Consider the following 13,432-nt stretch of genomic DNA (forward strand, 5'->3'; position numbering starts at 1 on the left):
GAGAAAATTTAAAAAGCTTTCATTTTTCTCTGCATCAGAAACACATCTTTTCGTCCGCTTCTTTTTCTGTGTTCCACTGTCTCTTCTTTCAGTTACCACATTGATGTTTCTAGATATGTTCCTTTATTGCTAGAGGCAACATCTGTTTTTTTCAAAAACCCCAGAGAATCCATGCAGCTCCTAATTCTCTCTGCTTTTTCCACTGTGGCTTTTTTTCCCACTAACCCATATTCATTGAAGATTTTTTGTGTGTCAGGAACACATGATCCAGAATGAGGTATCTATTTTAAGACGAGTCAAGCATCCCAATATTGTACTTCTGATCGAGGAGATGGACATGCCAACTGAGTTGTACCTTGTCATGGAACTTGTAAAGGTGCGTGTTTTGCAGTCGAGATGCTTATTGTATCAACCATACTGAAAAATTCCATTCCTATTTAGGCTTACTAAAAAAACATGGGATCACAGAATAATGTGGAATGGAAGGGGTCTCTGAAAGTGGTCTAGCATCCTATTGAAAGATGTTTAACCCACTGTCAGATTTTTTTTTTTATTAGCTTTCAAATATTTCACATATTTATCTAACTTCCTGTAAGCCACACTTGGAGGTGTTCTGTTGACAGTACATTGTAAACCATCAGTTTTGTTTGCTTCCTCAAAAGAAGACTCATTAAAAAGTTACAATTTGCCTTGAGGTGAATTGGAAATATACCCAGTCCAAATAGCCATAAATACCAAAATACAAAAAGGTGAAAGGGTTTCATTAGTTTGTATTAATTTATGTTAAATCTAAACAATATTAGATGTGTTCTTTCTCTATTGATTTATAGTAACACAGTGTCAAACTTGCCTCCTTGATAGCAATCTAAATTTAAGCTGAAGGAAGGGGGAAGTGAAAGAGAAAAGTCTGCTATTTAAAGCTTGGTTCTATTCTAAGAAGTAAATTTGCGAATGCAGTAATTTATATTTTGGACGCTATTTATTTCTTCACAGTGACTGAGAGAAAGAGCTTTTTGGCAAACAGGTTTGTTAATCTGCTTTTCTCTGGTTTTAGGTGGAGGTCAGAGGGTGTTTTTAATGTAGGTACCTCGCTGAGATGTTAAATAGGGCAATCCCAGGTCCAAGTGTTTCTCAAATTCCCTTTCAATCTCTGGTGTGGAATACAAGAGCAATTAGTATGAGAAGGTTTTTTGGTTTGTTCCATTATCCCCCATGCTCTGTGGCAGCACCAGTGACACAAGCCGTGTTCCCATCCCAAAGCTGGAAGGCTCTGTGTGGCTCACAGGTGGATGCCCACAGATTTTCCCTGTCCTCATGGCAGTCTGGGAAAGTCTTGTTATGGATGAGAAGCTCAGGCCATGCCCCACGTCTTAGGAGATGCCAACATTGTCCTTGTTGTTTTGTGCCTGACAGATGCCCTACTTGGCTTGAGTAGTGCTGTGGAGCTTATGGTCCCCCTAACCCCACTGTCCACCAAATCCAAGCTCTGGGGAAGCACACTGGGAGATGCTGCTCGCACGAAGCTGGCATATTTTCTCTGATGAAAAAGTTAAATCCTAAGACAAAAGGAAAATACTGGCACTCTTTCATGCCATGAATCCTTTTGTGTTACCAGTCCCAGAATAATTTCCCCATTCCCTTGACAATTACAGCCCTCTCTCACTCTTAGACATGCAATGTGAAATAGCACAGCTTGAGATCAGATACCATTAGCCATCTAACACTATTTTAATCATAATTACTGCTCCATTCTATTCTAAGTGAGCCCACTATGGGATCCTTGCTACTGTCAGTTTTCCTCAGTGTCTGCGAGAGCTTGTTCAAAGGTACCTCAATCCCTTTGCACAGCTCTGTAATCACATGTAGCCACAGCTATAGCCTGTATTGACAAATCCTTCATCTTGGCCCCATGAGGTGTGCTAAGAACTAAAAGCTGTGCCTTGTCTAACCTGCCAAGATGTAAGCACAGAGCTGGTTTTATGGGCGAAACCTGCTGTGCTATTCATGATTGAAAAATGTGTAAACTGTAGTGTCCAATGGATTTTTAATTGAAGTCCCACTCAGCTAAATGAGAGAGGAGGGGAGTGAAAGCTCTCAGAAAATAACTAGCCTAAAAGATGTATATAAAAAACCACCAAACACACATTGTATTCACTTTCTGGAGAAATCTACTTTCTTGTGCTCTTTTTTCTTTACTCTTTATCATATTATTATGCACATACTATTTTAACTATATTATGGGAGGGCTCTATAGGAAACTCTGTACTTCTCATATCCTAGAGAACACTGTTTTAATAGTCTTTATGTAGAATAATAGAAGAAATGTAGAAGAAATATCCTGATTTGGGAAAGTAAACTTTGTTTCTCTGAATAATAGAAGAAATGTAGAAGAAATATCCTGATTTGGGAAAGTCAACTTTGTTTCTCTGAAGCAAACATTTATTCCTTAATATATAGCTGGAAGAAAAGCCTTGTTGCACTCTCTGAGTACTAGGGAAGGATTTCTGGAAAGACATTAATTGTTAATTCAGCAATTGCTGACTGATACCATTTCATAACATGCCCTGTTAGAATTGATTAACCATCTGTTATTGACTGACTTTTGAAGACCTGACTTTAAATCAAACTCACAGACAGGAAAAAGAGGCAGGGAGAAAAGGCTTGATAGTGCAGAGCCCGGTTTCAGTTAATACCACCGTGCATTAATTGGCAGCAACATGTTTGACATAAGTGACTGCTGCAAATCCCACCCTCACCTCATGGCAGATAGGCCATTCATTGCTTTGTAAAGTGTAAGAAAAAGCACTTCATAAATACAAATATAAACACATTGCAAGTGGTGCTTGTAAAAGAAAGAAACAACCTGGTTTCTGGCACATTGCCTTTTTACACAGCGAAACAAAATTGTTATTCAAACCTAACAGGGGTTTGGCCAATTTAAGAAGCAAGATTTATTGCTGAGTTTCCTTTACTGCTCCAGGATATGATTTCACTTTTGCAGAAGAAAAAGAGAGATCATATCATTTACATAACAAGGTAATATATAAATAATTGGTTACTGTAGTTCCAAGTACACTTCCTCATGTGCACAGATGATAAAAACTACATTCAGATGTTGCTGGTCCTGTTTCACTCCAGAACAGGGGATTTCAGACTGAAATGTCATCCTGAACTCACCCCTGGTGCCTGAATAAATGATAGTGACCTGCTGTGTGAATCGGCTTAGCAGAACCTTGCAGGTTAAAGTGCTCTTTGGGGAGAGGAAAGTCTGAAAACAATTCTGCCTGATATAGCTGTCAGCTCTGTTAACTCTTTCCAGGATATCACCTCTCTTTTAACCGCAGAGAATCCACAGACTAAATACATACTCTTTTTTCTTAGCAGGATACCTGGTAAGAAACTTTACCAACTACAGTAGGTGCTTAAATGGAGAAAATTATTCTGCTTCAGATTGGGTTGACTGTCTGTTAAATTGCTCTGCTGCCTCTATCTTTTTCTGAGTTTATGTTTCTCCTGTGCATGAACATTTGCTCTTTTTCGTCTGACTTCAAGCCAAAATTTTTCCTTCTGTTTTTAAGGCTCATCTTCTTTCATTCTTGCTCCTCATATCTCAGCTCGGGCTATTTTCCTTGTTTGGAGGCAGATGCTTTGCTGACGTTATTGACACTTCTTCTGAGCATCTGGAACATATTAGATAAGTCCAAAGATCTGTCTTATCCACAGCCTCATGTTAAAAAGCAGCTGGTACAGGGGTTTCACAGGAAGGAGCTTAGGGAAGATAGATTATTTATCTCACATACTTTGCCACATGCTGATATCTAATACTTAGGGATCAGATAATGCCATGAAGTACATGGTATTGTACTTTTGCCAAATATTTGGCCTCTTTCTCTCTAATCCTCTATCTGGTTTAGCTTGGCCTTTTGTTCTTCCTTTTCCTTGACACTATGTATCTTGATGTGTCTTGAACAGTCACCAGCCAGGGCAAGAAGTTTGATGTGGTCCAGATTTGACAATGGTTAGCTGTAAGCAATTTCCAAAGAGCTGGCTGGGATTTTGCATCTACAATGGGAATAAACCTGCCCTGGCATACTTCAGCTGCACCTCAACAATGCAAAAATCTTAATAGTTTGTTTGGCTTTTTATGACAAGTAAAGTTACCAGGTTTGAGTCTTTGGTGGTTCTCTTTTCCTACCCTTTTCTCTGTAGTCATGATTCCTGGAAATTTATATTTTTTTTTTTCATTTCCCCCCTCCTCCTTTCTCTGGAAAGTGGAAAAAGCATTTACACTGGAGTTGAGCCTTAAAAAAACCCAGAAAATATCCTGAAGCTGTTGATAAAACTGTGAGAGCTGGCAAAGCTGGGCTCCTCTGTTGCCTTCAGAAAATATCTGCTTTTTCTTTTAAATATAGTCCTCTGTGATTTTTTCTGACTGACTGCAGCAGGGATTTTTTTTGCATTGAATTTTTCCATTGTTTTTGCAGTTATCCCAGTTATTCTTTGATGCTTCTTTTTTTTCTTTTTCTTTCTTTTTTTTCTTGTTGGATTGTGTTTTCTTTGAGATGCTGCTTTGATTTTGGCCAAAGGCTCAATACCTCTGAGTAGAATCTCTCAAAAGATCACTGTTTTTTCCTCCAATCTGTCAAGTTCCCTTCATAATCTCATCTTTAAAACTACTTTTCCATCTTTGTCCAAGCACTTCCATGTTCCTTCTCCCCATTTGCCAGCTCACGTCTGGGAATACAGTTGTGGCTGCCTTAGATGCTGGTGAAGATCATTTCAACTTCGAGGACTTCCACTTAGTTTTCCTTTATCACCCTGAAAACTCAGCTTTTGAGCTTGCTGACAAGGTTTTCTAAGACTTTCCCAGGACAGTAACTGTAAACATAAAGATAGGTATACATCTTTTCTGTTACACGTCTTGCGATGGGCATCTCTCATGGCCAGTGCAGTGAAAAAGTGTTATCCTGACCATCCAATCCCTGGCCATGGTCAGAAACCTATAAATCCTGGGAGGAAAAATAAACTTTCTCTTTCTTTCACTACACCTCGAGCTGTGTCCCTGTGATCTATTCATCGCCAGCGGCAACATTCCTTCTTTTCTTCTTTCCTTCTTTCTCTTGTTTTCTTGTTTTTCTTTCACTGAGAGCAGCTTTTAGCTGAATTAGGCGGCATGATGAGCTGGAAATGGCACAAGCAGCCACCTGTGTCTCCCAGTATGATTGCCTGGCATACATGCTCTAAAGTTCTTCTGTATTAACTGCAAGAGGCGTCACACTACCAAAAACTTCACATCTTGTGTAGAGAAAGTGGTTTTAAAAATCCGTGTTTTATGAGATGGAAACAGACTTTTAAAATATGATAGCAGTGAGGACAAGTAACTTTGAGTTCTGAGTTTTACTCAGAGTTCCTTCATCTTTCTGGGGTTCAGGTAGGCACTGGGAAAAAGTTTGATGTCAATCGCTTTGTGATTATTATAAAGAGTTGCAAAAGTTGGTAAATGGCATCGTGACAGGCAAGTGTGTAGTCTTGCCAGAAATTTGTAGCAGGCTCTGAACACACAGGTTGGCAAGTGCTGGGCATGTGATAAAAACAGCAGTAGGTGGGAATGGTTTGCAGGAGAAGCCCCAGCCTCTTGGCTGACCAACTCAACCATGAAAAATGATTCTGAGTTATTGATCTGCTTACCTGCCATTATGGGGGATGTCATTACTGTACCCATAGTTTATAGCTCCAAGGAAACTGCTGCTCCCTTCCCCTCCTCCTCCTCCTTCTCTAAAAATGGTCCTTGATATTCCCTAAATTTTCCAGTCATTTTACAAGCAGTGTTGCTCATATCCCACGGTAATTTTGCTCCAGGGAGGAGATCTTTTTGATGCTATTACTTCCACCAACAAATACACAGAGCGGGATGCCAGTGGGATGCTTTACAATCTGGCCAGTGCCATCAAATATCTTCACAGCCTGAACATTGTCCACAGGGATATCAAGCCGGAGAATCTACTGGTAAGTGGAGATTCATCTTTCAGTATTGCTGATAACTTGGGAGTGTGTGAGAAAAGGTCTGCACTTCCTCCTTCCACATGTCTGCCAAGTTTATTTCAGTCTTTTAAGTCACTGATCTTTTAATTTTAACCTTTGCATTGTAAACCTCTCCCAGGAATAACAGCTGTCACAGGAAGTACGGTAATGTAAGGTGGTATGTCTTGTCTGTTCCATGGGATACAGCAGCTGAGTTACTCCTGGGATCATTAGAAGTAAACTTCTAGGAAACTGCAGGATAATTTCAAGTGTCTCATAAAAATAAGTGTTCTGTCCTCAGCAGATTACTCTGTACTTCTGTCACTGCCTAAATAATGAGCAAACCTTTAGTTTTACCAGTAGGTTATGTATAAATGCTGTGTCGTAATCATGTCGCACGTCAGAGCAGAGCCAGAAAGAGACTTCATTGTCCTCCCCCTGCTGCATCTCCCAAATAATCCTATTGCAATTTTTATTATATAATTTATTTACTATTATTAATTTCACAAACAGACCATCTAAATCTTTGTTTTTCTGACTAAATCTGTATGAGCCTTAACCACTGAAGACAGTGAAAAACATACCCTGGCAATTAGTATTTCTTCTGAGAATGAATGCAGCAGCTGCACCCTCCACATAGTTTTATTTCTCCTGAGAAATTGGCTTCTCCTGATTATTTTACTGTTCTGAGTTTTCACAAATTTGCTGACATGTTTCAATATCATGATGTCCCAATCCTCCATATATTCTGCAACTGTTAAGCAATGTCCATAGAATCATAGAATATCAATTCTCTCAGCTGTGTGCTCTCACTCATGACTTAATGCCTTTAGTCCTGCTTGACAATGAAGAGGTTTTATGAGAAAGTTGACTCCTGCAGATATTACTAAACTTCCAGGCAGTGGAATTTTTACTGTTGAAGTTCTCTAGTGGCAGGTTCTGGGTGAGGAGGTAACCTGCCCTCCTTTTCCAGAAACTGTTAAAAACACACTGGGTGGAAGTTTCACTAGACACTAATGACAGATGCACCTTCTTGGCCCTTTTGCTCCATTTTAATTTCTGGTGCTGGTGTTGATAAGTGGCTGAATGCAGATGCTGTAGCAATTCCATGCCAGTATTCATTAATGCTGTTCCTGGAGTGTGCAGGAGGGTCTTGGTCTGGGACAAGCCTTGCTCTGCTGCTGTCTTGATTTGTCTGTAAATGCCTAAACTCTATTATTGTCAGAGTTAAAATTCTGAGGGAAAAGAGGTGGGCAGCAGGGCAGGGATTAGATTTGCCTGCTCAGCATTTCTGGTAATTACCTACTACTGGGAATGATCAGATTGTTTACATTGTAGCTGAATTATTTCTGAGTGACTTTTCCACAGTTGTGCATTGATTTTGAGACTGAGCTGTAAGGATGCAGCATTTAACCTCTTGCAGCATCCTAATTCTCAAAAACCAGCATATGATTCACAAATTGCATTAATTCTTTACATTTTATTTACAAAGCGCTTGAAAAATGCCACATATGTCTCAGCATTTCTTTTGCTAAACACCTTCTACTTGTTTTTGGTAGCCTGCCCTTTTCCTTGCAGCTCTTTCACTGTTCACTTAAGTGGTCATGGTGGTATTTTTCCCTTGTTCTTGTGCTGTGGGTTTCCCTCCACTACTGTCATGGTGTTGCACGTGCAAACCCTTTTTGTGTTATAGCTGGCTCTGCTGGCCACTAGTGTGAGAATCAGCCCTTTCTCCCCCACCCTTTTCCTACTCATGGATTGTCACTTTAGGTTTAGAGGAGCATGTCCTGAGGCTAAACAACCTCATTAGCAGGAAAAAGACAACAGGGAGGATGCACAAGGCTGTAGAGTTGCTACAGGAAAACATGGGGAGTGAAGGGGAACATGCTGCTCTGGAGAAGGGAGATGAAAAGAGGATGTTCACCTTGAGCTGCTTTATTTCATCTCTTAGTGGCCCCTGGTAGAGCCCTTCCTTTCACCTCCTCTTTTGTCTCTTTTAATTTTTCCTTCTTCCCAAAAGTAATTTTCAGGCTTTGAGCTAGAGCCTGCTAATAAATCTTTGTGTGTGTGAACTTTTGTGCAGCACCCATTATTCTTTAACTGCTTAAATATTCCATATTATCCTCAAGGTATGTAAAGTCCACCTAATGGTCAACTGTTTAAGAGTTTAGGGTGTGCTGAATACCTGTGATATTTTAGCACTTTTGTTTGGTTACTTTTATTCTCTAGGGAGTCTTCCATGTTTTCATTGGAACATTTTTCATAATTGTTGCTATTTAGAACGTTTATTTTGTCAAGTCATGGGATGTCTTTATAGCCATATAATAAACCCTAGAGAACAACTTCTCTGACTGTTGCCATCTGCACTGATCACAAGAGCAGCTTAGAAAATCCTGACAGTCTTTATACTAATAGGATACATATGGTGGCATACAATTATGTGTGGCTGCATTCAATTAGTGTAGTACAATTACACAGTTTTATAGCTTAGTTAAAACAGTGAAAGCACTACGTAGTGGGCAATTTGCACTAATCCCCATTTCTTTAATTGCCCTTCAGTATTTAAATGCAGGAACATATATAGCATTTATTTTGAATAACATGAGCGTTAAATTATCTTCCCCATTCCTTGACTTGCAAGTAACATACCACAGCTTCACAATGGGCTCTTTTTTATATGGAGTTATAACAGGGTGAGGAAAAGTTACTTTCTTCATTTTTACAAGTCAACTGAAGTAGTTTTCCAAGCAAAGTAATTCCTCAAAACAGATGAGGCAGAACACTAGAAAATACACAGTTCCAAACCTTCTGCATTGGTAAATGTTGCCAAACAAATCTCTTCTGTAATTAATTTTCAGTATGAATGAGTCACACAAGGTGTGGTCTATTGAAGGAAGGAAGTTACGAATGTTTGCTAGGTTAGCACAGCTCAGAGAAGGCTATTTAAAAGATAACTGCATGAAACAGAATATGAAATACAAATTAGGCCAGATTCAGCTCTTGATGTCTGAGTGCACACTTTACATATTTCAGCAAGTGAATATTTAAAGCCCTAGTCTCTAGACTTTAATTAAAACTGTTGTTGAAATTAGATTTATTACTGCCATTTCAGAGAGCACTTTCTTTAGTTTCAGGAACCAGATGTATTTAACAATCTGTGTTTTGAATAAAACCATAATTGCTTTTTTTTTTTCCCAGTGCTTTTCTATAAACATAACTTTTTTTCTGGCTTAGTAGAAGAGAAATATGAATCCATAATAAATTACTGGTCTTCTTAAAGATCCAGTTGAATTCTTAAAAGTAACATAAGGAGAGGAGAATTTTGTGTATTCTGAATGTCTGCTTGTGGCTGTATCACCTGGTAAGAAAGGATTCAGAACAGAGAGGGGTTTTCTCTCTAGATATGAGTAACATTAACAAACAACAAACTGGGGGATGGGGGCTGTATAATATAACTAATAGTTATGAGCTATAGCATATCTACATATAGCTATAACTATCTGTATGAAACTGTGGTGAAAGACTTCAAGAATTTATTTTTCTCTAAGGTTACCATGTAGAATTACTTGTAATTTTATGAGAAAAAAATCTAGGATTTTCTTCTTAAAACAGTTGTAGATAAATGTGATTTTGGATGTAGGAGTAGCTGGTCAAGATATATATGCAAAGGATTATTTAGGTTTTGACTAGGAATTATGATACCTGCTATTTTTGCACAGTTTTGCTGCAAATTGTTTACACAATATCACTAGTGGTGATTCAGACTGCATAGAGCTTTGGTTTGGCTTGCAAAATAATAAAGAGATGCATATATATTAAAAGAAGGCATCCTGTAGACTGTTTCCATTCCTTAAGGTGCTGTTGTAGAAAACGTTCCAAAATGTGAATCAAGAACTCAAACCAGCACCTTGATTAAAGATAGACTAACAGTCACTAGACTGTTAATTTAGATACATGTCTAATTTAGATAATGTCTAATTTAGATACATACACTACAGTCTAATGTTTAATTTTAATACATTTTTGTATTTTTTATTTAAACATTTTTATTTGATTTAATCTCAAAAGCACAGAACTCAATACCTGGCACAAGCAGGTGGTGGGGGGTAAAATACAGCATCATAAAGTCACCCTAGGACATTAGTTTTCAGTGTTGGCAAGTTTGGGGCCATTCTTTTGCCCTGAGCCAGCTTTTAAAATTATGTACTTTTCACTGATGTTTCTAGCTTTTTGTTTTTTTCATGTGACTACATCTTAATCTCCCTTTGCACCCATAAAACCCCGCGAAAGGTCACACTGCTGCTGTGAAAATCAGGTTTTAAGACAGGATTTTCATGTATACCTATTTGCAGCCCTAACTGCTTACGTCCTGTTGATCGAGGCACTACCAGTGGTACTGAGTGTCTATTTATTGCTGTGTAAGAGTCATCCAAGGAGTGGACAGTATGTCTAGGTGAAATGCTGCAGCCACGTTTGTGCCTTGTGGCTTCAGCACACAGAGAAGAGCCTGGAACTGCTATCAGTACCGTCACTTTTGTGTTATCTAAGCAGTTGAAGTTCCTCTGCAAACCTTTAAGCTCTTTAAGTAAAATGAATAAACTCAACCCCCCTACACTGAGAATTCAGTAGGGATTTGATGTAGGAAGGCCACTGTTGGAAGGCCATGCTTTTGCTTCTGGGATTTAACACCTAGCAAGTGGTATGTCTTTTGTCGGAGAGGTAGCAAGATAAGTCTTTCTCAAACATCCTGACTCTCTTTGAGGGAAGTTGTCCAAATTGTCTATGAATTTTCAAAGCATGCAGAGAAATATGTTAAAGGTAAGGAGTAGAAAGAAACCTGTAAATAAGAAGGAACATTTCAGGCAGTTAGCATGTGATTATAGTAGACTTGATGGTTTTGTGGTAAAGCCTTCAATTTTCCCCCTTGATTTAGGTTTATGAGCACCAAGATGGAAGCAAGTCCCTGAAGCTGGGAGACTTTGGCCTAGCAACAATTGTAGATGGACCTCTATATACTGTTTGTGGGACCCCAACATATGTAGCTCCAGAAATCATCGCTGAAACTGGGTAAGTCACTTGTAGTGGGGATACATTGATGTGCACTCAGTGGAGCACATTCCTGCCATTGTGTCAGACTGGAGTTCTTGCAATTAAGATTTTTATGCTGCCTTTGGTTGGCTATGATGCAGAATCATGGCTCATAGAACAATTCATGTGGGAGGGACCTCTGGAGACTGTCTTACCCAAAGCGCTTCAGAGCAGGCCAGCTTTGAAATATATTAGAGTTACATTGGAGTTGTTATATTTGAGTTGTATTGGAGTTATATTGGAGTTATACTGGAGTTATATTGGTCAACCTCTGCCAGTTGTTGGCCTCAAACTTTTCAGTTTAATACTGAGTTATTAACTAGCCATTTGCAGATACAGTGGAAATAATTCTGTTCTCTAGAGACTGCTTACTACCATTCACTTAATTCTATTTCATTATCACACACTGTCCTATTCTGATTTGTTCCACAGAGTAAATGCCTGCTGTACCTTGAGCAGCCTGTCACCTTTTCAGACTTCATGTTGACAGGCATCACTAACTCAAGTTAACTCAACTTGAATTAGTTAACTAAACGAAGAATATAGCCCAATGTCTTCTATGCACTGACACATTCTGATCTAGTGATTTTAAGATGTAAATGTAAAAAATATTTGATGGCAGAATGAGGATTGATAGGTAGACAAAGTTCAGATGGGAAATTATAAGAAATTATTAATGATTCTGAACATGTTTCCTCTGTTCTTGCACTGTAGTCTGTAAGAATCAGATGTCTCTAACCATGTCTCTCACACTTCTAGATATGGCTTGAAGGTGGACATCTGGGCAGCGGGTGTGATTACTTACATCCTGCTCTGTGGTTTTCCTCCATTCCGTGGGTATGGACTGACCTATTCAACCATCCTTGTTATGTGAATTGCTCCCTGTGCTCCTTTCATGTTAAGCACAGAGATTCCCACTGCTAGAATTCTCTGCTTATAGGGTTTGATGTTTTTTTTTCTGTCCTCTGCATAGTGTTCTACACCAGCCCCATAAATGTCTGTGATTTTATAGTAAAATCTCTGTCTCGTGTTTGCTATAGTTTGAACTTCATTGCATTGCAAAACAAAAGCCTTCATTACAGGTTCTGCGTGCCTTTGCCTGAAGTTTTAAATACACTGTGAAATAACCATCTTCTTTTATGGACAAAATGCAACATATTTTGTGGTTGGTAAAAGGTAATTAAAATGTAAGCGAGATAATAAGGACATGCCAGATATTTTATCCCCTCAAAGCAATTGCAAAGTTGTGGGCAATCCTAAAGACAAGCAGAAAGAAAGAGGGTACCAAATGCACTGTGTTTTATGATCTCGCCATTAACACCCATGGCTGCATGTTTGGGGCAATCAACAGCTTCTAAAAGGATGTAAGGCATGAGCAGTTAAAAGCATTTTAAGAAGTCTATTGCAACCACATCTGAAAATAATTTCTCTTTGGGTTTTGTTGTTGGTTTTCTTTGGGTTTTACTCTACAGAAGTGGAGATGACCAAGAAGTGCTTTTTGATCAGATTTTGATGGGACAGATGGATTTTCCATCTCCATATTGGGACAACGTTTCTGACTCTGCAAAGGTGAGTTTACAGTTGATGGTATTTTCTTCTACAATATTACTTCCAGTGGGAGCGCCTAATATATATTGTCCTTTCACAGTGCTGTATTTGACATGTCTCATACATCTCCTGCTACACCTATAAATTCCTCTGGGTCACCAATTATGTTTTGTTTGGTTTCCATCTCATAGACTAGAGGTGGTTCTGAAGTGGACCCCATTCTGAAATGGACATGATATCTCTATATGTTTTCTCACACAACAGACACCAGCAGCCCTTACTGATCAAGAAAAATTAAAGTAATTCACTTCTTAGCTCAATAGCTCCCTTGGACTGTGCCTTATATGTACTTATGAGGGAGACCTGGTACCAACCTGGAGCCTTTGAATATTATCTAATAAGATTATGGGGAGGCTGATTTCCCTTATTAATCACTTTAGAAGTAATGTCTGTTGTTTCTTTCTGTCAAAGAACTGGGCTTCCTGTTGCCTTATTGTTGCAGAGTGGTATGAAATACAGACCTGTTCTGGTCACAGCTCTTGACCTGCAGTCTTTGGTGTGTTAAGGCAGATATAATTATTTACAGATACAGACCTTGACAGAGTTCATTATACTTGCAGAGCACATCAGGTTTTTAAACTGTCACCAATGCACTAGAGCAACAGTTTAACTCAAAGATTTTCTAGGGATCTGCCATTCACTATAGTCATATGTATAAATATGTGTGGACAGAGACATAATACATATGCGTATGTAAAAAAAAATAATCATATGG

The 13,432-nt window shown here is 38.8% G+C and overlaps 1 protein-coding gene across 2 annotated transcripts in view; it reads left to right on the forward strand.

The window, feature by feature from the left end:
- Positions 1 to 13,432, forward strand: part of DCLK1 (doublecortin like kinase 1) — a 230,564-nt gene that overhangs the window by 193,282 nt on the left and 23,850 nt on the right. For both annotated transcript variants that reach the window (XM_058829307.1, XM_058829306.1), the window contains exons 10-14: positions 257 to 376; positions 5,860 to 6,006; positions 10,955 to 11,088; positions 11,869 to 11,946; positions 12,582 to 12,678. In XM_058829307.1, coding sequence (XP_058685290.1) covers positions 257 to 376; positions 5,860 to 6,006; positions 10,955 to 11,088; positions 11,869 to 11,946; positions 12,582 to 12,678 — 576 coding nt within the window. The remainder of the gene's footprint in view (positions 1 to 256; positions 377 to 5,859; positions 6,007 to 10,954; positions 11,089 to 11,868; positions 11,947 to 12,581; positions 12,679 to 13,432) is intronic.

Source organism: Poecile atricapillus, chromosome 1 (genome assembly GCF_030490865.1).
Source record: "Poecile atricapillus isolate bPoeAtr1 chromosome 1, bPoeAtr1.hap1, whole genome shotgun sequence".
NCBI lineage: Eukaryota > Metazoa > Chordata > Aves > Passeriformes > Paridae > Poecile > Poecile atricapillus.